At 44.5% G+C, this 24,788-nt stretch overlaps 1 protein-coding gene across 2 annotated transcripts in view; it reads left to right on the plus strand.

Moving 5' to 3' along the window:
* Positions 1-24,141, plus strand: part of nf2a (NF2, moesin-ezrin-radixin like (MERLIN) tumor suppressor a) — a 45,007-nt gene extending 20,866 nt beyond the window's left edge. Inside the window, exons 6-16 of one of the 2 annotated variants that reach the window (XM_086169799.1) lie at positions 169-251; positions 2,597-2,672; positions 3,458-3,592; positions 3,681-3,755; positions 4,322-4,435; positions 4,518-4,640; positions 6,559-6,776; positions 8,492-8,594; positions 11,107-11,225; positions 12,094-12,253; positions 21,506-24,141. In XM_086169799.1, the coding sequence (XP_086025925.1) occupies positions 169-251; positions 2,597-2,672; positions 3,458-3,592; positions 3,681-3,755; positions 4,322-4,435; positions 4,518-4,640; positions 6,559-6,776; positions 8,492-8,594; positions 11,107-11,225; positions 12,094-12,253; positions 21,506-21,556 (1,257 nt within the window). In that variant the 3' untranslated portion in view covers positions 21,557-24,141. Of the gene's footprint in view, positions 1-168; positions 252-2,596; positions 2,673-3,457; positions 3,593-3,680; positions 3,756-4,321; positions 4,436-4,517; positions 4,641-6,558; positions 6,777-8,491; positions 8,595-11,074; positions 11,226-12,093; positions 12,254-21,505 lie in introns of both variants that reach the window. The other variant, XM_086169800.1, reaches the window with a different exon arrangement.
* The last annotated feature ends 647 nt before the right edge of the window (positions 24,142-24,788 follow it).

Raw genomic sequence — 24,788 nt, forward strand, 5'->3', positions numbered from 1 at the left:
AGACATGATATTTTGGTTATTTATTGCTGAGGATGCTATCATTTTAATGGTCCGGCCCACTCGACATCTACCTAGCCTGTATATGGCCCGCGATGAGAAATGAGTTTTACACCCCTGGTATAAATTGTATATCTACACAATATATATATTTCTATTTGTCCGTTTCAGGTGATCAACTTGTACCAGATGACTGCGGAGATGTGGGAGGAGCGGATCACGGCTTGCTACGCCGAGCACAGGGGCAGGACCAGGCAAGGGAATCGTGCGAAATGTTCGGTCGGATTTGTACGGGAGGGTTGCGGAAACTAGCCAACACGCTCAAGATCTTACGTAAACATTTAGTCACACGGAGAAAAGTACGTCATTGTATAAAAAAAAAAAAAATATATATTTTTTTTTAATTAGCTTTCATAAATCTGGAGTGGCAGGGCGATAAAAAAATTAGTCATTCCATTTTCGCATTTCGCTCCGCCGCTGAGTAGAAAATGGAATGGAGAGCAAGTGTGAGGGATGTGGAGTGTCTTCTACTAACCCCCGTGGGTTGGGTGGAGGGGGAGCGAGCTAGCGAAACGCTGGCCGCTGATCAATATCCCTTTCCCGATCCAGCGTAACGGAAGGGGGGTGGGGGCTTGGTGTTGGCGTTTTAATTGTTCAGGAAGCGATGCGGAGCAGCGGTGGATAAAGAGGAAGATTCCCGGCGGGACACGGGGGCTGACGTGAGCGCTCTTGTTAAATGACTTTGCGTTCTGCGCCGCGGGCGCAGGGGTATGTCAGGGTATTTGTTCACACAGCGACACACGGGAGACTTCAATTACCAGCGCCATTATCGAACCAATCGGAGGCCGACGCGGAGCTTTGTGCAAATACACCTGATTCCATCCTGCTCGAGTGCACTCAAACTCAACGTCTAGGGTTTTTTTTTTTTTTCGCCTTCCGATGTCCGGACAGACGGTCCAGACTCCAAGCGCGACAATTCATTTAGACATACGACGCATTTAACGTGCAGCAGGTGTTTTTCGTGCCACTGGAGTGGAACATACAAGGGAGGGGCATTGTTGAGAGTCTGACATGACCTTTACTTGCAGGCCTCCGTCCCTCAGGTCCGTCCCTCAGGAGGGAAACCGCGGCAAAAGCAGTAGCAAACTGGCCCTTTTTTTCCTTGCTCTGTGGTGTATACAGCACGCCAACAGCTCCAACAGCTCACTTTTATCATTTTATCATCGGGAGTAAAATTCAAAGCGCTGCTAAACAGGACAGGAGGCATGTCTGCTGTTGACTCACCCCAGTGAAATAGAATTTGGGCTCGGCGTCAAGAGCAAGACCTCCCTTCAAGACAGGTAAAAGTTGTGCAGAAAACCTGTCGGATGTGCGGGTTTGGTGGTCTGTGCCGTGGGCAAGAATGCGAGAGCTCCACAGCAAGCATGCTGTACAGTACGATTCTGTCCTCAGCGGCTTCATTCATGAAAACTATCGGGACCAAAGAAGTCAAAATGGGATAATTGGATGAGTACTTTTATTTTTTGTAGCTGCATTATCTCCACAGTCCTTTTGGTACTGCAGGAACTTTTTTCACTTCCTAGAGCCTTTTCAGACCATTTCTTCATGCATTGGGGCAGCAAAGGACCAAGGGACCGTGGACCTCACGTCCTAGAACCGTTTTACGTCCCTTAGGAACTCAAGTGATGTAGTTGCGTGGTGATTGGTAGAACTCATAAGCCACAGCCATTACCAGATGCTTGTCTGTGCAGACCACGGAGTGCCATTTTGAAAAACCGTAGTGGTCACTGGTTAGCTGTTTTCTTGTGATTTGGGACAAAATGGACAGAGCCAGCAAGATATGGACCAATGATGAGGTCCAAGCTGTTTCGGTATGCTTGTAAAGTTCGTGGGCGGTGATGCTTGACACCGTTTGAAACGGACATACCTGTTTCACGTACATAACGTTAGCATAAATGGGGCTTAAGAGCTTGAAAACGAGGCAGGTTATTGCACCTGCTTCCATGCACCGTATACTTTTGGGACGTTTAGGAGGCCACAGGGGCATCACTCTGAATTGCCAGAACTTGCCACGGTGACGCAAACGCAACCAAGTCGGTCGGAGATGGTTTTCCCTACACGTCCCCGGCAAACCGTGACTTTACGTTTTCTGAAGCCAGAGCGGAATCGCATCGCCAACCCAGTTAAGACTGTTTACTCGGCAATGACGATTAAACTTTGACAAAGCTTAAATCATCAGTTTCAAAACCACCCGTCTCAAAAAGCAACCGAGTTTAGGCGCCAACACGCCCCAATTCCACGCTATCAAAGGGCATTTTTTTTTTTTTTTTTTCCTCAATCGACCCTAAAATTCCCAACGCATCTGGCAGCCAGGCTGTTTCTTTCCGGTATGCTGCAATCACAAGTCTCGCCTTTACCGTCAAGCCAGACCTCTGAATCCTGTCTGCGGAGGCACAACATGGCGGATGCTGCACACAAAGACGTCCTGATCTTGTTTTTTTTTTCCTCACTTCCTCCCCCTTCCCTTCCCAACCTCTCCGTTCCCTTGGATCGCCCCCATCTCCCTCCTTCCCCCCTTTTTTTTCTGTCTGTAAACCAGGGAGGAGGCCGAGATGGAGTATCTAAAAATAGCTCAGGACCTGGACATGTACGGCGTCAATTACTTCTTAATCAGGGTGAGCCAGCGCCGCCTTTTGGGTCGAGATCGGAAGGCGTTTCCGCTGTTGGATTGGACGCCATGAAGTTCTCGTCCGTTTTCAATTAGCTAGACAAAGTGGCTATTCCAGCAAAATGTATTTGTATTGTGGAGTATTTGGGCTGAAATATTATAAACAAAAAAAAAGGTGTCGAGTTGAAATTTAACAACAGGAAGGGTCACTACACATGTATCACACAGTGCTTGTAATAAACGACATTTAACCGAAATATCAAGTCTATTTTCAGTGAATCACCAATTTATGTGCAATTTTTATCCTAATTTCTCATTTTATTATGACGTTTCCCGACACACATAAACATACATCCTTATGGTTTACTCTCATGATTTAATAGCGCCACTTCTCGAAATAATAGCGTTCATCCTCATTCGACGACGACTTTATTCCGCTCGACGGTGGATTAATCCATCTCTTTAAAAGGCCGTAAACTCCCCCTAAAAATGCTGCACAGATTCCGTGTCGGGTTTTTTCCGAAAGACAAAAACAAATCAATCAAAACAACTTCTACGGGAGAAAGAAACCCAATAGGGCCGTCCTGGATTGATGGGTCCGATAACCGGCCGGGACGGGTTTACATGCCACTGATGAAATCCCTCGACTAGCCAAGCATGGCCTTTTAGGACAAACTCCCGTTTTTAAATGTGCTTGTAATAATTGCGTCATCAACGGAGCGTCCGCTTCTTTCAAATCGACGGCCGAGTTTAAGAAAAGGCGGGCCTGATGTGCGTGCCGGTGTGTTTTAGAACAAAAAGGGAACGGACCTGCTGCTGGGCGTGGACGCCCTGGGCCTGCACATCTACGAGCCCGACAACAAGCTGACGCCCAAGTGTTCCTTTCCCTGGAATGAGATCCGCAACATCTCCTACAGCGACAAAGAGGTGACGCTTCGCGATCGGATTTCAACCGCCACTTTTTCGCATTTGTTCTTACACTTTCACGAGGGCTTCCCCTCTTCGTCCTTTCCAGTTCACCATCAAACCGCTGGACAAGAAGACCAACGTGTTCAAGTTCAACTCATCGCGGCTGAGGGTCAACAAGCTGGTGAGAAGAACGGGGGAGGGGTTATCGTAAAAAATGGCGATTTTTTTTCAAGATTTCCCACGCGTCCCTGGAGAAATATCAGTTCGACCGATACCTTGGGGAAACGCTGACATTCTCTGGAAAATCATCGATGTGTGAGAATGAGCGAGTGAATGGTTGTAGGACTTTAGATGACCTCTGAATGCAAAGGTGAATGAGTTTTTAATACTGATATTTAGCAACCTGTATTTTTTCGGTAATAACAGAAAAGATCTTTCTCTACCATAATTCGAGGGCTGAATCGACAAACCAAACCCCTGAAAAAGATGAATACTTGACATATTTATGAACCCTGTCGGGTTGTATATCACAATTTGGGATCTAGGAAAAGAAAATCAGAAAAGTATTGATATCCCATCAGCCCGTATTTGACATATATTGATACACGGCCCAGCATTCATTACTCAGCCTGTCAATGGAATTAGGGGGTGAATATTTGATTTGCTGAAATCAATAGCAGCGCTTCAGCGGCGCCGTAGTGCTATTTTTCTTTGTTAACATTTTTTAACCATACGGTTTCGGCGCAGATCCTGCAGCTCTGCATCGGCAGCCACGACCTGTTCATGCGGCGGCGCCGGGTGGACTCCCTGGAGGTGCAGCAGATGAAGACCCAGGCCAGGGAGGAGCGAGCCAGGAAGCAGGTAAGGCCGACGGCGTACGGAAGAACGGCGAGGATCCGAGAAGCCGACCCGTGACGGGTTCCCGCTCTCCTGGTCCGATCAGATGGAGAGGCAGCGCCTGCAGCAGGAGAAGCAGCTCCGGGAGGAGGCAGAAAGGACCAGGGACGAGCTGGAGAGGAGGCTGATGCAGCTCCAGGATGAAGCTCACATGGCCAACGAGGCCTTGGTAGGTTTGACGAAGAAGACGAAAACCCCGTATGAGCCGATCGCAGGGCCACAGATGAGGCATACGAGTACTGCCCCTTTCAGCTTGCAATCTAGGGTCTTCGGTCAACTTATTGTTTCGGGCGCCAGGTTGTTAGCGCTCCGAGCTAACAGCAAGAGGGTCCCTGGTTGGATTCTATCAGGGTTCATTGGAGGCTCTCCACTGCCCAGATGTGTGGAGGAGAGGGTGCACGTTTGTGTCTCTACATGTGGCCCGGTGATCAACTGGGTGAACCCCACCTCTCGGCCAATGACAGCTGGGACAGCCCTCCGCCCTAGATAAGCTGTACTGATAAGGAATGGATGATTTTTATTTACATCACCCAGAATTATTTTTGTATTGTCTTCCCAGAACTACAGATGGAAATTGAGCTACAATCTGGTAAAAAAACATCTCTGCCTCTGTGCTTAATGTAATTGTACACAGTCCTGATAAACCTCTAAACAAACAAATCCCCAAATAGCATTGGGATATACCCATATAATTGGTATTCATGAAGGTTCTTGTCTTCTGGGCTGTTCCTGCTTCAGGAGTCCCCACAGCGAGTCTCTCCCACCAACTAATTTCATCTCCTCTTTCACTCCATCCATAACTCTTCACTTTGGTGCTCCTCCAGGTCTCATGCCTGGTGATTTCAACCCTTCAATCCTTCTACCAATATATCCATTACACCACGAGTCAAACTCGAGGCCCGCGGGCCAAATGTGGCCCGTCGTGTCATTTTATGTGGCCTGTGAGAACATATTAAAAGGCCTGATTGTCTTAAAATAAATAAGTCAAATACGTGGAATGAACATAAACTACATTTCCCATGTTTTTTTGGTTTTTTTTTTGTCCCGCTATCTCCTGTCTTCTGCCTTTCTATTTATATTTATGTTCATATTTATATATATTTATTTCCTTTTTTTTAACACATTAAAGTTTTACAATAAAGTTGGATGGTTGTCTAAGAGTATGTCAACATTTGGACACCAAACACGAGCTAAGTACGCCAAAGTTAGCCTTCCTTATAAACAACAAATTGTCCAAAAATTAAAATTAGCAATGTATTTACTGTTAATAGGTTTGTGTATTTATGGAGACAAATCTGCAAGGCTGTGTGCAGCCATTAGTTTTTGTAAAACTCTACATCTGTCACACATGTTCTTAGCAGCTCACGCTTGTTGGTTGTACTTTTTCTGTTATTCTGCCCCTCTCAATTGGGTCAAAAAGGTTTTAAGAATAAGAATGAGAACAATTTATTTTTTATCCCGAAGGAAATTATTGTGCCAGAATTACAAGAAAAACATAACAATAATAATAATAGTGGAAAATTGTATAAACAGTAAAAAAAAGGGGGAGAATAAGAAATACAAATAAGCTATAAAGTGTAATAAACTATAAAGACATTGGACAAAGTTAATGTCATAAATAGTGTCGGATGATATTTTTCTTTATAGTTTGATTATTGATCGATGGAGTAATGAGATTTATGTCGGAACAGAGCAACAAGTAAACATAAATTTTGTTTACATCTATGCAAATTTTGGATACGAATGAGTAATAAATTCAGAGTCGTTTCACATTAAGGGAAAGTTACATTTATTTTACATGACATTTAGTTACATTTATACTGTTATTGTTACTTGTGGTCCTTTAAGGGCAACCATTGCGCACATAAGTCTGACACCCCTGCGTGATACTAGCTCACTATTCTAACTACTTTTCCTTCTGGCTGACAGTCTTACATCAAACATCACTCTTGACACTTTTCTCCACTTTCATTTCTGCAAATATAGCAGAGGTAGCGGTGACCCAGTTTTTCAAATATTTTTTCTTAATTTCGCACAATTACAAATCCTCCTCTTCACCCCCCCGTCCCTTTTTTCCTCCCCTCCAGCTGCGTTCGGAGCAGACGGCCGACCTGCTGGCCGAAAAGGCCCAGATCGCCGAGGAGGAGGCCAAGCTGCTGGCCCAGAAAGCCGCCGAGGCCGAGACGGAGATGCAACGCATCAAAGTGAGCGCCATGCGCGGCCAGGAGGAGCGGCGTCTCATGGAGCAGAAGATGCTCGAGGCGGAGATGCTGGCCCTCAAGATGGCCGAGGAGTCCGAGAGAAGGTGTGTGTGTCGGGGAGGGGAGAAGGGGTGTCGAGTCCGTGCGCGCTATCTCTCTGGAACAGATCCGACTCAAACACACATACGTGCTCGCTCTCTCAGATACTTCAAAAAGTCCCACATCTTGCTTTCCAAGAGCCCCCCCGTCCCCGAACCCGCTCCCCTCCTCCTGCTTTTGTTTGAAATGTGACTACTTTGAAGAAAGAGACGCCGCCGAGCAGGACCCGACCCGCTTTGGAGAAAGAACTTCCCCGCCATGTTCCCGACTCGTTACAGGCGGTTAATGCCGACTTGCTCCCGGACTCTCGTTTTTCGGGGGTCGGGGGGGGGGCTCGGAGGCTCGATCAAAGGATGAGAATGTTTTTTTTTTTTTTTTTTTTTCGTTTCGACTTGTTTAAAATAATTTAATTAAAAAAAAAAAAAAAAAAAAAAAAAAAGCTTTGTTCTCCGGGACGGCAGGTAATCACTCGGCTACGGCGGCGGTGTTCTTCACACAGAGGAGGACGCCTGAGACTCAGACTTTTTCATTTGTGCTACTGAATTGTTTGCGAAAGAAAAATTAAAGCGATGGCTGGACTTCTTATCGAGGCACCGGCGTCACAGCGGGCCGGCGCATTTGATCCGTGTTTACCGACGACCTCCGAGATCTCCCGCGTTTACATCACAGCGGCGGAGTTACGGGCGTTCACTTCCTGTTCTGGATTTTTTTTCAGGGGGAAGGATTAAATTCACCACTCCCGGACTTAGGGCGGCAAACGGCCGCGAGAAATCAGCGGGAAAGTGCCAAGAAGTGATAATGGCTCGCAGGACACTTTCCGACCGCAAGGCATTTTGAGCGTCTTTCGGAAAGATGAGAGAGGAGCGGGACGGGGAGAAAAGATCACAAGGGGAAGAGCTTTTAAAAAAATCACCTTTGTCAGGAGCGCTCAGCACTTTACTGGGAAAACGAGCAAGAAATTACCCGACAGGAAGGAGTTTCTCGGAAATTAGCATGAAATCACCACGACGACGTCCGCAAGCGTCCCGACCTTAGCAGGAAAAAGACTGTTTTGAAACACAGACTATTCATTCATTCATTTAATCATCATGTTTACCGCTTGTCGTACAACCATTCACCTTCACATTTACACGCAATTCATGGTCTCCAATAAACCTCCTGCGTGTTTTCGGTCTGTGGGAGGAGCCGAGAGGAAATTTAATACATTTGTATTTATTTTTCATCACCTATCAACCAGTTCTGTTCAGATAGTCGGCGGATTGAAGACGGATCTTTGATTAAAACCTGATGGACGCCGGCTCTTTCGAGTCCTTTTGGTAATAAAATGGCGAATAAACTCAGGAAATCGTCCACCTCACCATTTATCGGGCAATCATCTCAAAGCGGCACCATTAACCACTCGTCAGTTAGCGCTTTTTTTTTTTTTCCTCGATGAAAACGAGAGGCATTTCAACACGCGGCACTCGACAAGGCAAATGGCCACATTCGCTCAGGCCCTCGAGGCGCGAGAGATATAATCACCCCCGTGTAGCGCTCACACTCGCACGGACGATACATCCATCATACGGGTAATAACACGCGAACATCCACGCTTCTCTGAGTGCCGGGGAACCAATTACACAACCAGGTTTTGGGGATAATTCGAGCTTGGGCGCGTCCTCTGAAGGGCTGCGGCGAATTAAAAGAATTTAACGCTGCCGTCTCGTCCGCCGTCCCTCAGGGCGAAGGAGGCCGAGCAGCTGAAGCAAGATCTGCAGGAAGCCAGGGCGTCCGAGCACAGGGCCAAGCACAAGCTGCTGGAAATCACCAGCAGGGTCTATACGGTACACACACACACACACACACACACACACACACACACGCTTGTGTGTGTAACCCATGATCATCATCCTGAGTGATCACATTCAGGTGCAGGAAAGACATAAACATGACAAATACATTAAATATGCTGTAAACATATTCGACGCATGAAGATGTCTGCGGTTTCTGACTGTCTGAGTACAAGGATTTAAAGGTTTAAATAGAAAATATTTTTAAAGATTGTCAGAAAAGAAAAATATCCCCCGAATTCGCTGACAAAATATAAATAATATAAAAATAAGATACACTTTATTGATCACCATAGGGGAAAATTCTTTTGTCACAGCAGCGTAATAGTTTAAGTGTCAATAAATATGAATAAATATAAACAGAGAGACAATTAGGAGACAATAAGAAAATAGCAAAGGCATGCACAAATAAAGAAAATAGAGAAAAAATAAAATTAAAAATTGTCAAAAAAAAAATTAAACTCAACCTGGAAAATTTGATATTAATAATTATAATGATATTTGGGTGGCTTGTCTGCATTGGTTTCTTCAAAACTTCCTTTTACAGTCCAAAAACATGCAGGAGGTTCTTTGGAGACCCTGAATTGCCCAAATGTTTGAATGTGAGGGCAAACGGTTTCACGTCTCTGTATGATCCCCTGTGATTGGCTGGTGACCGGTAAAGCGTTGACCAATGACAGCTGGGATAGGTTCCAGCACATAATGAGTGACTGATAATAATTGGAATAATAATGATAAAAAAAATTTTACATGGTTATCACTCGGGGAACATATGATTAAAAAGATTACAAATCATATTTTGGCCTTTTGAACCCGCTGGTTTCTTGCTAAAAAGAAGAAAGTTCTGGCGAAGAACCTCGAGGATCTTCTTTCTAATTTCAAAATTCAGAGAAAGAACCGAATCCACAGCGACGCGGCAGCTTCGACATCGTTCACGCGCTAAACGACGCCCCGCTGGACCGCAGATCCTCGCCGAGTAAAAACACAAACTAATTTCGTCTGACAAATGAACGGGGTCTGTAAACACTGCCTCGCACACTGGAACACACATAAACACACACAAAAGGCTACATATGAGAGACGTCAGAACTGTGAGCGAGAGGTACCAACACACACACACACACACACACACGAGCGCAGAGTATCCCCGTCTCCTCCGGTCCCTGTCGAATTGCTCTCTCACGCCCTGCCAGAGTGTGTTTTCGTTGGACGTCTCCGCCCCGCCGTCCGGACTCTTGCGCCCAACCGTGGATTTACATTTATATCGTGTATTAGCTCCGCTTCTCATCTATGGGGGCGCGCACGTTCGGCCGGGATGTGACGCTGTGTGGAGTGTGTTGGGCTTCCGTGCCTTGCCCAAGAACACCTTGGCATGCTGTTTTTTAATAACAGTACATTTTGTAATAAACGTTCAAAATGTAATAACTTTTTCATTTCATTTTGTAATAAAGCCCCATTTTGTAATAAACTGATGCGTTTTGAAATAAACTGCCCCGACGCATTTTGTCATAAATTTTGCCGCATTATGTAATAAGTTATTACATTTTGAGAAGATTATTACAAAATGCACTTGCAACTTTTTTATTCTCTAGGAAATCTAATAACATGGAATTTATAGAATATTCTCTGTTAATGCAACCTTTGAATAGTGTACTGATAGCAATTGCTAAGTGCTAGGCTAATACAGTGATACTAATAATAGGCCGAGCTTTTACAAATACTTTAAAGTAAAATGAGATACAATCATCAAACAAATAAACTATGCTTTGGAATTGTTATTACATAATGCACCATGTTATTACATTTCCTAGAGAATAAAAAAGTTGCACGTGCATTTTGTAATAATCTTCTTTATGTAATAACTTACTACAACATGCGGTAAAATTTATTACAAAATGCGATGGGGCAGTTTATTACGAAATGCGGCAGTTTATTATAAAATGAAATGAAAAAGTTATTACATTTTTATCACAAAATGCGGCTCAACACATGCAGACGTCTGTCTGCTTGGAGGTGAACCCAGCTCTACCAGCTGAATTTAACCAAATGACTGTAAATTATGCCTGCGACCGAAATGACGAAATCGATAAGAAATCAATTAAGTAGTAAAAATAAAAATAAAAATAAACAAATAAATAAAACTGATAAAATGAACATAAAAAATAAACAAAAAATAAATAAAAGTCTCGTGACATCTTGCTAATCGGGAGATAGCGTACGATGTTGAATAACGTGGAAGCGTGTCCAGCAGCAGGGGTGATTTAAGTCCATTTTCTTTTTTCCGCGTCAGACTTTTCCACCGAATTCGTCTCCGCTCCTCTTCTTCGCTTTACCCTTCCTCGTTATTTGTCCTCCCTCACAACCCTGACGTCTTTACCCCCCCTGTCACATTTCCCATCCTTTGATTCTCTCTTCTTTTGTTTTTTTTTTCCCCCCCTCTCTTTCTTTCCCTTTTGCCGTGATTTCCCTGACAGCTGTTCCTTTCCCCTCCGCCTTCCCCCCGCAGTCGCCGGCGCTGCCAGCTGCCAGCCTGCCTCCCGACCTGAGCTTCAGCCGGGAGAACCTCAGCTTCGACTTTAAAGATACCGACATGAAACGCCTCTCCATGGAGATCGAGAAGGAGAAGTGAGTGCTCCATCCTCTCCTTCCGCCGTGGCGTGATACCACTCGGTTTTCCCCCCGATTGATCGGACTTCCGAATGAGATCAAGCGGCGGTTCAGATTCACTTTTTGGGTAAAACTTGCAGCTGAACCCAACCAAGCTGGTATCTTAGCGTTCTGAACCGTTTAACGTCCCTTAGGAACTCACGTGACGTAGGTGCTCTGTGATTGGTGGAACTCATAGGCCACGCCCATTACCAAATATGTCTTGCGGTCAATGGTCGGCAGTTTGTGGTCGCGACACAATAGACCGAAACCAGCGAGAAATGGACTGAGCAAGAGGTCAAAAGCTTTTCTGGCCAGATGTAGCCGTCCCCGCCGTGGTCCCCTACTGCCGGTGTAGTGCAGAACTCAAAGGCTCCCCAGGAAGAGGCTTGTTCCAGGAACCAAACTTGAGCTCAACGGTTCTATTTTTTGTCAAAAAGAAGTGGCGAGGCGGCAAGTTGCGAAGCACGGTGACAGTCATGTGACGCTCATGGGGCCAACAAAAGGGACCTTCACTGACAAACTCACTTTTAGAAACTTCAGACTGTCACAAAATACATCGGTTTGATTATTTCGGTCCAGAAAAACAACCTAAGTCCAAATGAACTCTGAAATTGAACTCAAATGTCAGGTGTTTTTTTTTTTATTCGTTTTTTTTTTTAAGCTGTTTTTGAAAAGCACAACTAAATATTCTGAAAGGTTTTCTGTGAAATCAATCTTCCCGTCAAAACAGGCAGACTCGTGAGCTGGAATCACAGCTAAATGCTAGTTTTGCGAAATATCCGTGCGTTTGCTGAATTTCCGTCACGGTTCAAAGTTTTCTAATCCCCTTCCTCCCTCCGTTTAGGGTGGAGTACATGGAGAAGAGCAAACACCTGCAAGAGCAGCTGAACGAACTGAAGACGGAGATCGAGAGTCTGAAGCTGAAGGAGAGGGAGACGCCCCTGGACGTCATCCACAACCAGAACACAGAGCAGGGAACCAGCAAACACAGCCACTTCAAAAAGGTGCTCACAGAAACTCAAACACAAAGACGCCATAAAGTAATATTCCACGGGCGTGTGAATCAATAACCTCCTCAGAATGAGGGAGAAATCGGAAGTTATATGAAAAACCATTCCCAATTTAGTGCGATTGGCAGGGTAGTGCTTGGTGAAGAGGTATGTTTTTAGGCGAGTTGGAGGCTAAGTGCGATTAGCGGGGTAGTGCTTGGTGAAGAGGTATTTTTTCAGCTCACGGCGAAAGATGGGCAGCGACCCCGCTATTCTGACCTTTTTTCGGGAGTTCGTTCCACCACGGAGGAGCCGAGACCGACAAGAGCCGAGACCGGTTCCATCCCAGAAGTGGCAGATCGGAGGGGACGGGTAGGGACATGTGGCTCGACCATAGCCTGGAGATAAGACGGGGCTGTCCTATTCACTGCCCAGTAGGCGAGCACCAGGGACTTGAACTTGATGTGGGCGGCTACCGGGAGCCAGTGTAGGGACAGAAGAAGGGGAGTTGTGTGGGAGAATTTGGGAAGGTTGAACTCCGCTTTCTGAATAAGCTCCAGAGGCCTGCTGGGCAAGGAGGGATTTGCAGTAGTCCAAACGAGAGGGGACTAGAGCCTGGATGAGTATCTGCGCTGTATCCTCCTAGAGGACTCTGCGGATCTTCCTGAACCGTCGTATGTCTCGATATGACGTGTCCATAGAGGTTCTCAGTCATCCGGGTCATGGTGAAATCTTCTTGTCTTGGCAACTGAACTTGACCAAGTCCAGGAAAGACATGTTTATATGAGAGGATGAACTGAAGTGTGAATGAATGCGTGAATGGTTTTATGTTTCTTTTTGAGAACTAAATGACGGTATGAATGGTTTTATGTCTCTATATGACGGGTGAATACTTGCTTGTCTGTATGATATGTGAATGAATGATTGTTTTATGTGAATGAGAGGGTGAATAGTAGTATAGTAGTAGTAGTAAATAATAGAATCCCGCCTCTGGCCCAATGAGAGCTGAGATAGGCACAAGGCCCAACTGTGACCCTGAATGCAGAAGAAGCTGTCTAGGTAATAAATAAATGGATGACTTTACCTGAAAATGTAAAAAAAAAATGTGTTAAAATTGCATTAAAAGCATAAATGCAATCAGCGGCCGTCAGGGCGTGTCCAGACGGGACGAGCGTACATCTCCTCCCGCACGCGGCCCACCTGTCAATCAAACCAAATATCCCCCCCCCGTTGCACCGCAGCCACACCTCGCCGTCTTCGAATTGAAAGCCGGGGTATCGATTCTCACAGCATCGCTTAACAGTGACTCTCCCCGCCCGGCCCCGGGTTCATTTTTCATTTTCCAGCCCGGACTTTCTTCTTTGATGGAGCCCATGAGACCAGTGGAGTATGTGTGTGTATGTGTGTGTTGTGGATGTTCATACATTTTCCACTATGACCTCTAAAAATTCTTCAGCCCTAAAGTGTCGGGAAAAAAAAAAAGAAATAAATATCAATCCCGCCGAAACAACCGATAGGGAAATCTGTGTCCCAGCGGGCGACCTTTGGCGGAAGTTTCATCTCGACCGCGCCGCCTCGGATACGCCGTGAAGCCATTATACGAAATGACATGAAAGCGAGGAAAGCGCCGGACTCTTTGGTTCTTGGGGGACATTTCGAAATTGATTGGTCAGAGACACTGAAAATGTGAGAAGAAAAAAAAAAAAAAAAAAAAAGAAGCAAAACGGCGGATTCTATTTCTGTTGTCCCCCGATGAACCGGCACATTGGGCGTTATCGGCCCCCCGCTCACATATCTCTCAAACCCCCCCCCCGAAAGAATAATGAAACAAAACATACCGGCCCTGGTCGCTTTTGTCTCCACGGTGTAAGAACGCTAAGCGGCTGCTAATTGATTTTAGCCGGGGAGTCAGTCAGCGGCTCGGTCGCGAGGAGCCGCAGCGCCGCCGGAAGTGTCGGGTCTAATTGAATCAGAAGCAGCGGTCGTTTGTCTTGATATGGAGGACGGCCGGAGGGGGAAGGAGAAGGATGAGGAGGTCGAGGAGGAGGCGGGGGGGAGAAGGAGATGGAGAGTTTGTCGGGAAGTTAAAACATTTCCGCCAAAGCCGGAGAGACCGATGGAACAGATGGAGAATGCTCCGAGGGGTCAGGTTCGACATTTTTTTTTCCCGAAGACGAACCACATCAGGCGGGGCGGTGGCGGCGGCGCAACTGTTAGCGCTTCACAACAAGAAGGCCGCCGGTTGGATTCCAACAGGGGAGCCTTTAAGTGTGGAGTCTGCATGTTCTCCCTGCGTCTGCATGGGGTTCCTACAGGTTCTCTTGGTTCCCCCCACAGTCCGAAAACAACCACCATTCGATTGGACGGTTTAAATTCTAAACCGTCCAATCGAATCGTGGTATGGCTCTATATGATCTGTGAATGAGGGGGTGAACATTTCCATAGAGGTTCATACAGGTCATGGTGAATTCTTGTCAAAATCTTCTTGTCGTGGCAACTGGACTTGAATTTCTTCACTTTTTCAGACGTCATCTGAGAGGCTCCTTCATTTCTAATGACCTGTAGGGAGGTTTTTGCGAGTCTAAATGTGGTGGCTTGTTATGTAAATGGATGGGTATGCTAATGTCATTAGCATAACAACCCCCTTAGACCTAGTTCCTGCCGGTCAACTCTTCCTGCCATGACAAAAAAAGATTTCCATGAGAATTCGCCATGACCCGGATGACCGAGAACCTCTACAGCAGGGTTGGGCAAACTGCGGCCCGCGGGCCACATCCGGCCCGTTGGTCTTTTTAATCCGGCCCGCCAAAGATTGGTACAGAATTCATCCTTGATATGAATGATTGGATCAATTAATAAGGGAGCTCAAACAGGAGATCATTTCATTTTTGGAGCTACTTGAGAATTTTCTTGAGCTGAATGACGCAGATTGGCTTTGTGATTTAACCTTTACTGTGGACATACTGACACATAAATGAGCTGCACGTGAAACTACCAGGATAAAAAAAAAAAAACGCTTGGTGCATGAAATGCAAGCAAACGTCAGAGCCTTTAAAACCAAGCTGGTTTTATTTTCAAAGCAACTGTCAGACGAGTCTGATATGTACTGTTAATAAAAGCGTTTTTTTTTTTTTTTTTTTTTTTTTTTTAATATTTATTGTATCTTGTGCTGACCCGGCCCGTCTGTCAAATTTTAAAAGGCAATGCGGCCCCTGAGCCAAAAAGCTTGCCCAACCCTGCTCCACAGGCTTCACTTGAAGACGTTTCACACTCCATCCGAGAGGCTCCTTCAGTTCCAATGACCCGTGGGGAGTTTTAAAATGTAACTGCCAGGGTTTTGGGCAGGTCTAGGTTATGATGGCTGTTCATGTAAGTGGCAGAGTTGATCGACTGATACCGGGTCTCAGGGTTGTTATTCTAACGGGGGTGTCGTTCGGCGGGGACAAAGGAGCGACCTAAAAAACACCACCAGTTGCCGCTTATTCGGAAACTCCCCACTTGTCATTAGAACTGAAGAAGCCTCTCAGATGAGGGCTGAAACTTCTACCAAGTGAAGAAATTCAAGTCCAGATGCCACGACAAGAAGATTTCCACGAGAGTGAATCGTTGCATGTCTCTATAGAGTTCAACCTGTGATTGAAAGAAAGCGAGCCTGGCAGCCTCATCTCCGGTTCTCCAACCCTCTGAGAACGCTCTCCCCACCATAACTTGGAAAAGTCCCGGAAAATCCCTAGCCGCTGTCGCTCTGTAGATTAACTCCCTCGCTTTCGTCACGATGACACCTTCGGGTTTGTCCTCTCAAACTCCTCTCCCTCATCTTCAGCAGCCTCCACATCCCGGGCGCTGTTTGGCCTCTTTTTTTTTTCTTCCGGCATTTCTTAAAACCCGACACACGATATGAGTAGTTTTTAAGCCGGCCCGATCCCGAAATGTGAGCGGAGGCTGAGGTTGACCAAAGATATTCAGAGGCTGAGCAGAGCCAAGTGCCGTGAAGTTTGCGAGGTAGGGAGGGGGAAGCCGGGGGGAGCAGAGCCAACGTGGAACGAAGCGCAGATCTCCAAGCCAGAGGCGCAGCGAGCAGCTGCACCTCAGCTCAAATCTTGATTCATAGATCCTTTCATTCATTCTTTCATTCTTTCCTTGCACATCTCGCTTGGCCTGCAGGGTTGCAAGGGTGCGCCTTGTTGAGCCGCATTTTGTAATAAATGTCCAAAATGTAATAACTTTTTCATTTCATTTTTTAATAAAGCTGCATTTTGTAATAAACTGCCGCGTTTTGTAATAAACTGCCCCAACGCATATTGTGATAAATTTTGCTGCATTATGTAATAAGTTGTTACATTTTGAGAAGATTATTACAAAATACACTTGCAACTTTTTTATTCTCTAGGAAATGTAATAACATGGAATTTATAGAATATTCTCTGTTAATGCAACCTTCGAATAGTGTACTGATAGTAATTGCTAAGTAATGCTACAAGGCTAATACAGTGATACTAATAATAGGCCTAGCTTTTACAAATACTTTAAAGTAAAATAAAATACAATTAACAAACAAATAAACTGTGCTATAGAATTGTTATTACATAATGCACCATGTTATTGTATTTTCTAGCGAATAAAAAAGTTGCAAGTGCATTTTGTAATAATCTTCTCAATACTTAATAACTTATTACAAAATGTGGTAAAATTTATTACAAAATGCGTGGGGGCAGTTTATTACAAAATGCAGCAGTTTATTCCGAAATAAGGCAGTTTTATTACAAAATGCAGCTTTTGTTGCAAAATAAAATGAAAAAGTTATTACATAAACATATTGTTGAGTTAAAAGAAAAACCATATAAGGTACCAAATTCATAAAACCTGTAAAATCATTACTTACAAGTAACACTAAGTCCAAATTTTTGCTTTGTTTTAGCGTAAAGGAGGTAAGCAGGTAAATTATAAAAAGCTTTATATGTAATGGACTGTTCTTCTAAAAAATGCATGACAAATTAATATAAAAAATGAATATTAAAAAAGAATTGATTAAAATACATCCTAAAAATATTGTTGAGTTAAAAGAAAAAACATATAAGGAACCAAATTCATAAAACCTGTAAAATCATTACTTACAAGTAACACTAAGTCCAAATTTTTGCTTTGTTTTAGCGTAAAGGAGGTAAGCAGGTAAATCATAAAAAGCTTTATATGTAATGAACTGTTCCCCTAAGAAATGCATGACGAACTTAATATTAAAAAATGAATATTAAAAAAGAATTGATGAAATTACACCCTAAAAATATTGTTGAGTTAAGAAAAAAGTCTTGTCTCCGTAGGAAAATTTGCTGCTAGAATTTATCAGAAAGTTGATTAATTGCACGTATAAGAGGAGGTATAATGTTTACAAAGCTATTCTGCTTATTAAATCAATCTTTTTAATTTAGCCTGTTTTTTTTTTTTTTTTTCTTTTTGCTATTGTTTTCAGTGTTTTTTATAGAAATAAAAGAAACAATGTCGCTAGAAGTTTTTTCATCCAAATAATAATTTTGTTTTCAAATTTTTCTTTTTTTGAAACCCACTGTATAAAACCCCCAGATGCATGTGAGAAAAAACACTAAAGATCGGATTTCAGGCAGGGGGGGCCACAAAATATTCTTCCGAGGGCCGTGAGTCTGAGACCGCTGCCCTAAAACTTAGTGAGTTACGCAAAGATTGACAGGCGTGTTTTGACGCTCGCAGGTGCAGCGCCAGGCGGTAAAAATAAAAGGTTGGTAAACATCTCAGCGCGAATCCTTCCCTTTCATCTCCCACTTACTTTCCCCCCGTCGGATTTTCTCCAGCCGACACGTAGCCCAGAAAAACCAACCCCGATTTTCCCGAAGCGTCTTCTTTCATCCACGGCCTAATATTTAACACGACAGATACTTTAATCCCTTCGTGCTCCGCCAGAGAAAAGAGCAGAGAAGTTTGTCCGGCGCCGCAGGAGTCGGCGTGGAAAGGGATCAATCAGCCGCTCATTCAAACCCGCCGAGAAAAACAATTAACGGCGTTTTTTTTTTTCGCCGGCTGCCATCGATCGTCCTCCCTTCCTCCTCTCCTTGTTTTTTGTTTTTTTTTTTGATCGGGCCCTCCTGGCGCCGGAGTTCGGGGAAACCCGCCGTCGGTCGCGGATTCCGAAAGCGCCTTGATTCCGATTCAAACGGAAAATTAAAAGCAAAAAAAAAAAAAAAAAAAAAACAAAGTGTTTTTTAATTTTTTTCAGTCAACATTGGCTGCCTTTAATTATCTGCTGTTCTGATTCAGCCCGGCGATTCGTCAGGGGGAACGTCTCGAATCTCCGTCTTTCGCTGGGGTGCACATTTTAAATTTACTTTGGGATTTGTCAGGTAAATATCAAAAAAAAAAAAAACAGTGTTTCCATAATCCCGGTTTTGGTGTGTGGCAAAATTCACAATTGGGAGATTAAAGTAGCACTTTTGAAAGACGCTTCTGTTACTATATATTTAATTTGTATTCAGTGGACACACGCTACTTAGCGGATTTTCTTTGTAAATCGGTTGTCGCGATTTATCGTTCTTTAGCATTTTTTTGCAATATTTGAAATTTTTTTCATGATGAAATAGCCATATTCTAGCATATGAAGTTAAAAAAAAACGGTAAAAAATATAGGAAAATTAAACTAAAATTGATTTCATGAAATAGATAAAACACAAGCTCTCCTACCATTGTACCCACGTGAGATCTCATTTGGAATACCATTGGCTAAGTAGAGCCGTACCTTGCTTGCTATTAGCTAATTGAGCATGTTGTTCGTTCCTCATGTTGATTGGTTGATGCAGAGAAGCAGCTGATCTCCTTGTAGTTTGTGTCCGGCATACAATGTCCTGGTCCACTTCGCTGCCGTTCGTCTAAGCGTGAATACCGTCCACCTTGTGCTATTTAGTTTGTGAAAGCGTGTATTTTTTTTGCGATACCCCCACACTCTACGATGCCTCCTAAACACGTTTGTTGAGGGCTAATAGAGCTGGAAATACCATCAAAATTGTCACGTCTCTACTTCCTGGAAATTTACTTGACGTAACGTAACTCCTGCGAAAAGTGATGGTCCACCGTACAGGGGTTGGTGCTTCTGTTGGTCCCTGGTTGGATCCTGACAAGGGGGGGACCTTTCAGTGTCTCCTATGGGGTTCCTCAGGGTTCTCCACTTTGCAGGAGGTCCATTGGAGGCCTGAGGCCACGTGGCTCAGGGGGGTTAGAGCGGTTGGCCGTGTAACCAAACATTTCTGGTTCGATCCCCAGCTCCTCCTTGCCAATCGAAGTGTTGTTGAGCAAGACATTGAACCCCTAACAGCTCCCCTGGTGCTGTTCCTCAGCTGCCTTCTGCTCAGGGTTCATCCATGGTGGCTTAAATGCAGTGCAATGCAGGTCAAATTTCACTGATGTTGTGCTCAATGTGACAATAAAGGTACCGTAATTTCTGGACTATCGAGCGCACCTGAATATAAACCGCACCAGCTAAAAAAAACTAAATAAATATATGTGTACATGTATAAGCCGTACTTGTCTATAAGCTGCAGGTGTCAACGTTGTAACATGAGATACACATGTCTGTGGAGGTTCTCGGTCCTCCAAGTCATGGTGAATTCTTGTCGAACTCTTCTTGTCTTGGCAACTGGACTTGAATTTCTTCACTTGAAGACCTTTAACCACTCCTCCGAGAGGCCTCTTCAGTTCTAATGACCTATGGAGAGTTTCCAAATATAACTGCTAGGTTTTTGGCTGGGTCTAGGTTATGGTGGCTTGTTGTGTAATTGGAAGAGTTGTTCTGCGGAAGCTAGGTGTAAGGGGGGGTTGTTATGCTAATGAGGGTGGTGTCATTAATTCATCATTCATTCAACAAAAGAGCAACTTAGTGGAATACACAGACACATTTTTTAAACTTTTCATTAAATACATACATCACTACATCCATAAATCTTCTCCTAGGTCTTCCTCAAAATTTCACAGTAATTTTATTGGTTCGATATGACGAGGGTAATGTTTCGGCGGCATGAAGCTCGTTAGGCCCCCCCCCCAAAAAAATCAATAAATTAGCCGTATCATTGTTTAGGCCGCAGTGTTCAAAGCATGTGGAAAAAGTAGCGGCTTAAAAGATGGTATTTCTACTTCTAAACTGCCCAGATGTGTGAATGAGAGGAGGGGGGGTGGTATGTTTCTAAATGCAACCCTGTGATGGACTGGTGAACGGTCATGGGTGAACCCAAAGCATCTGAAAGTGTCACCACTGGTCAGGAAGTTGATGTCATTTGAGGTTAGCGGCACAATCCTAACCGTGTTCCATTAAGCCTTCATTGAGAACATAATGACCTTCTCCTTCACCTGCTGGTTCCGTTCCATCAACCGGCACGGCAGGAATCGCCCGGAGCGCACCACCTTGGCCTGCTCCAAAATAATTGGCCGACCCCTCCGACCTCTCTCCCGCTTCTACGATAGCCAAATCCTAAAAACAGCCAAAAAGATCCTCGCAGATCAGTCCTACATCTTACACCCGGCCTTGGAGTGGCTCCACTCAGGTCGCAGAATCCGCTGCCCTGCCTGCAACCCCTCACCAGCCCCCAACCCGCCCATGATATATTTATTATAAAATCACAGAGTGTAGCGTACCTCACAGTCTCTTACCAGTGGTACAATTTGCACAATTCTGTATAGTAATTTATTATACTTTATTTTGATGTTCATAATTTGATGCCCGTGTACCCCACAATTGCCCCTCGGGGATAAATAAAGTCTATTCTGATTCCGGAGGCCCACAGGACGTAGCACTCGGGGACCCTTTTTCCTCATATCCTTAATTTGCTTCACCCTAGTGAAGCCCTGCAAGGCTACCCCACAATTAAGGTTTTATTCTATGCAGATGACACAGTTAGTTACATGACAACGAAGCACTAAATCAGAAAAAAAAGCCTCTCCGAAGCAGTTAAAGCTGTAGAAATATCCAATCGAGGCTTGTCAATCCCAACGTCCCAACATCCCAACAGGGCCGCGAGCACCTCGTGCATGTAAACAGAAATCTGCATCTTTCTGTTTCCTGTTTACAGCACTTTTGTTCGAGTGTATCACCAACTAACAAACACACACACACACACACACACACACACATAAACACACAGCCATTAATAGGAATATCATTATTCCCATTGATGCTATGACTTGTTTTCCTTTGGGCTGTGTGTTATTACCATGGTTACGCTAACAGTGACGAAGCCTTTTCGTTTCCGTCCGCAGCTAACGCTACAGAGCACCAAGTCCAGAGTGGCCTTCTTCGAGGAACTTTAAAAGTGTATTTTTTTTTTTCAAGTTATAAAGGTGGGCTTTGGGACCCCACCTTCACTTCCACTTCAAGGTCAGTTGAAGCAATTTTACTCATCCCGTTTGTCAATATCGCCGGAGCCACTTTGGAAACCAATGCCGCCTTCTTCCGACGGCCGTCGCACCTTCCCACCGCTCCGACCCCTGGATTCATGAACCGAGTGTGTGTTTACAGCGAGAGTGCGCAAGGAACGCTGCTCTCCGGGAGCGTTTGGAAACGAACCGGCGCCCGGGCTATTAACGGCAGAGACCAAAGGGAGACTTTGCCGAAAGAAATCCGTGTGATCTGGTGTGCGGCGGCGCACCGATCGCCGCGGGTCCAACGAGTCGGTACAAATTAACCGCCAAGGGATGAAGCTGGACAAGAGAGTGATGAAGCACTCGATGTGTTTGCGGGGCCAGACGCTACCCACTGACCCAAATATTTGCTATTTAGAGGCTGCGTTTTATCTTTATCATCTCTGACATTTCTTTCTTTAAGTAAATCCAGTGAATCCCAACGGATATAACCGTGAGATCATTTAAAAAATATTCATTCTTTTAATATTGTGAGGTAAAAATATTTTGGTGGTTAGCGCTACTTCCTCCACGGCAAGGAGGTCCCTGGTTTGATTTCCACAGTCCCAAAATATGCTTCATTGGAGACCCGAAATTGCCTAGACAGATGAATGAGAAGGGGAATACTTGTATGTCTCTAGGGTGAGAGAGTGAATGGCTGTTCTATTTTCTGGACTATTGGGCGCACCTGAATATAAGCCGCACAAGCTAAAAATGACCATAAATTCGGGCATATAAGTTTTTTCACACGCTTTGAGAACTGCGGCTTTTGCAAAGATGGGGCTAATTTCTGGATTTTTATAGGGTAATCATAGTAGCTTCCTTCCACCAACACTCACAGTGGACAAATGAAACTGTTTCAGCAAACCTGCTCGCATTTACGCTAATTTTTCATATCAACCGTTTTGCGCTTTTTGCACTCACGAGCGTCATGAAAAAGACGCGCAGAAATACATTTGATACGACAGTCTGTCTGTTCGGTATCCGTTTTGCAAAAAATGGTTATGTACCAGTTGTTTTTGATGTTATCGTCTTTTAATTAAAATTTTCAAAAAAACATCTTTCCTGTGACATTTTGCCACGTTTCAAAGACACCTGCGGCTTATAGACAAATCCGTCTTATTTATGTACAATTTATTTTTTCCTTTAAAAATGAGTAGGTGCGGCCTATATATAGGTGTGCTCTATAGTCCAGAATTTATGGCAAATAAATAAATGTGTACATATACAGGACGCAGCTGTCCATGTTGTTACATTAGATATTTACACAGACATTTTTTTTTACTTTTAATTAAACACACACCGGTAACATCCACAAATACGTACTGGAAATGCTTTTTTTTCCAAATACTGCCTGTAGATTCTTCATCTTCTCCTTTTGGCATTTCCCCTCAGGTCTTGCCGCACCTTTTCCATCGAACCCACTTCTCTGTATCGTCCTCTCTCACACCAAATAACTTCATATCCTCTCTCACGACGTCCATAAATCCTCTCCTCCTTGGTCTTCCTCTAGACCTCTTCCCTGGCAGCTCCAATCCCAGCATCCGTCTAGCGATATATTCACTATCAATCCTCTACATGACCCGACCATCTCAGTCCAGCTTCTCTGACCTTCTCGACAAAACATCTAACATGTGCTGTTCGATTAATAACAAATAACACCTGCAAATCCATCCATCCATTTTCTATCCCCGCTCCGAGATAGCTGATTGCTATCTCGGTCTTCCTCCTGCGCACTAAAACCATTAAAGTTGTCTTTTTCAGAAGCGGAATCGAACGGCCTCAAAATTTCATTGGTTCGATGTGACGAGGTTAAATGTTTTGGCGGCGTGAAGCTCGTTAGCCCAAAAAAAAAAAAAAAAAATCCATAAATAGCTGCATCATCGTGAAAGCAGCAATGTTCAAAGTGTGTGAAAAAAAATAGCGGATTATAGCCCGGAAATTACGATAAATCTCCAGTAAACTGCATTTATGAGAGGGTGAGTGGTTGGTTGTTTCTAAATGTTGCCTGGTTATGACCACGAACCTCTTCTCTCGCCCAATGAGAAGGCAGGACCCTGAGCGCAGGATAAGGGGTACAGAGACTGAAGAATGAATGTTTAGGAATAACGCAACACATTTCTCCATCTGTAACCTTCAAATTATTGATTATTTGTTCAAAAACACCCAGATCATGACAGTCAGGTTATCAGATATCGCCGTCTTTTCCAAGGACGGCCTGCCGTTCGTGGCAAAATGAGGAGTTTTACCTTCACATCGGAAGTTTCCAAGTTCCTCACCTCTGTGTTTACATCTTAACTTTATTTTTTTTTTAAATATTTTTGTATTTTTCTCAAAATGTACATCTCTCCCTGCATTCTTTCGGAAACGGTTTATCTTACACTACGCGGGGAAAAACGCGGGGAGGGGAGGACGACGCGCCGTATTTAAACACAGTTATGGGTGAAGTTAAAAACGAATGTACGTTTTGCATGTAAAAATAAACGAGCATCGTCTGATTCATTGTTTTCGCGTGCGTTCGTTTCTGATCCCTCCAAAAATAACAAGGTGTTAGTTATTTTGGCAGACTTTGAAGAGCGTAAGCTTTGAACCTGCTGGTGCCAGGAACCCCCCCCGAAACCCCCCGAAACCCCCCGAACCCCACCGACGTAAACACACATCCAATTACACCTTTGAAAGGAATCAGTGTTATGTAATCACCCCCCGTCTCCTGTCAGATCACACACTTCGCTCGCCTGAGTGACGGGCTCTCTGCGCTTGTGTGTTTACAGACGAGTGGGAGGAGAGGGTATGAGTGTGTGTGTGTGTGTGTGTGTGTGTCAGTGGCCCATCTTCTCCGTTTTGGTGCCACCTATTAGGGCGAAGGAGTGACATCTGTCCGATAGAATGAGTGGCAGGCCGGGACCCTTCCCCCTCGCTCCTTCGCCCTCCAGCGACGCCGCCCCGGCTTGACAGGCGTCAAGACGGGGGGGCTTTCTGGGAGTCAACCCAACCCCGGTGAAGGCACATGTGTGTGTGTGTGTGTGTGTGTGTCATCAGGCAATTTGACAGCCTCACAAATCCTTTGGTTGCCACCTCCCTTTCTAATATTGTTTGAATCACATCTTTTGTCATTCACCCTCCACCCCCCATCCTCTAGAGA

The sequence above is a fragment of the Fistularia commersonii genome, chromosome 22 (assembly GCF_037954325.1).
Source record: "Fistularia commersonii isolate RoL2024-O1a breed Wild chromosome 22, RoL_Fcom_v1.0, whole genome shotgun sequence".
Taxonomy (NCBI): Eukaryota; Metazoa; Chordata; class Actinopteri; order Syngnathiformes; family Fistulariidae; genus Fistularia; species Fistularia commersonii.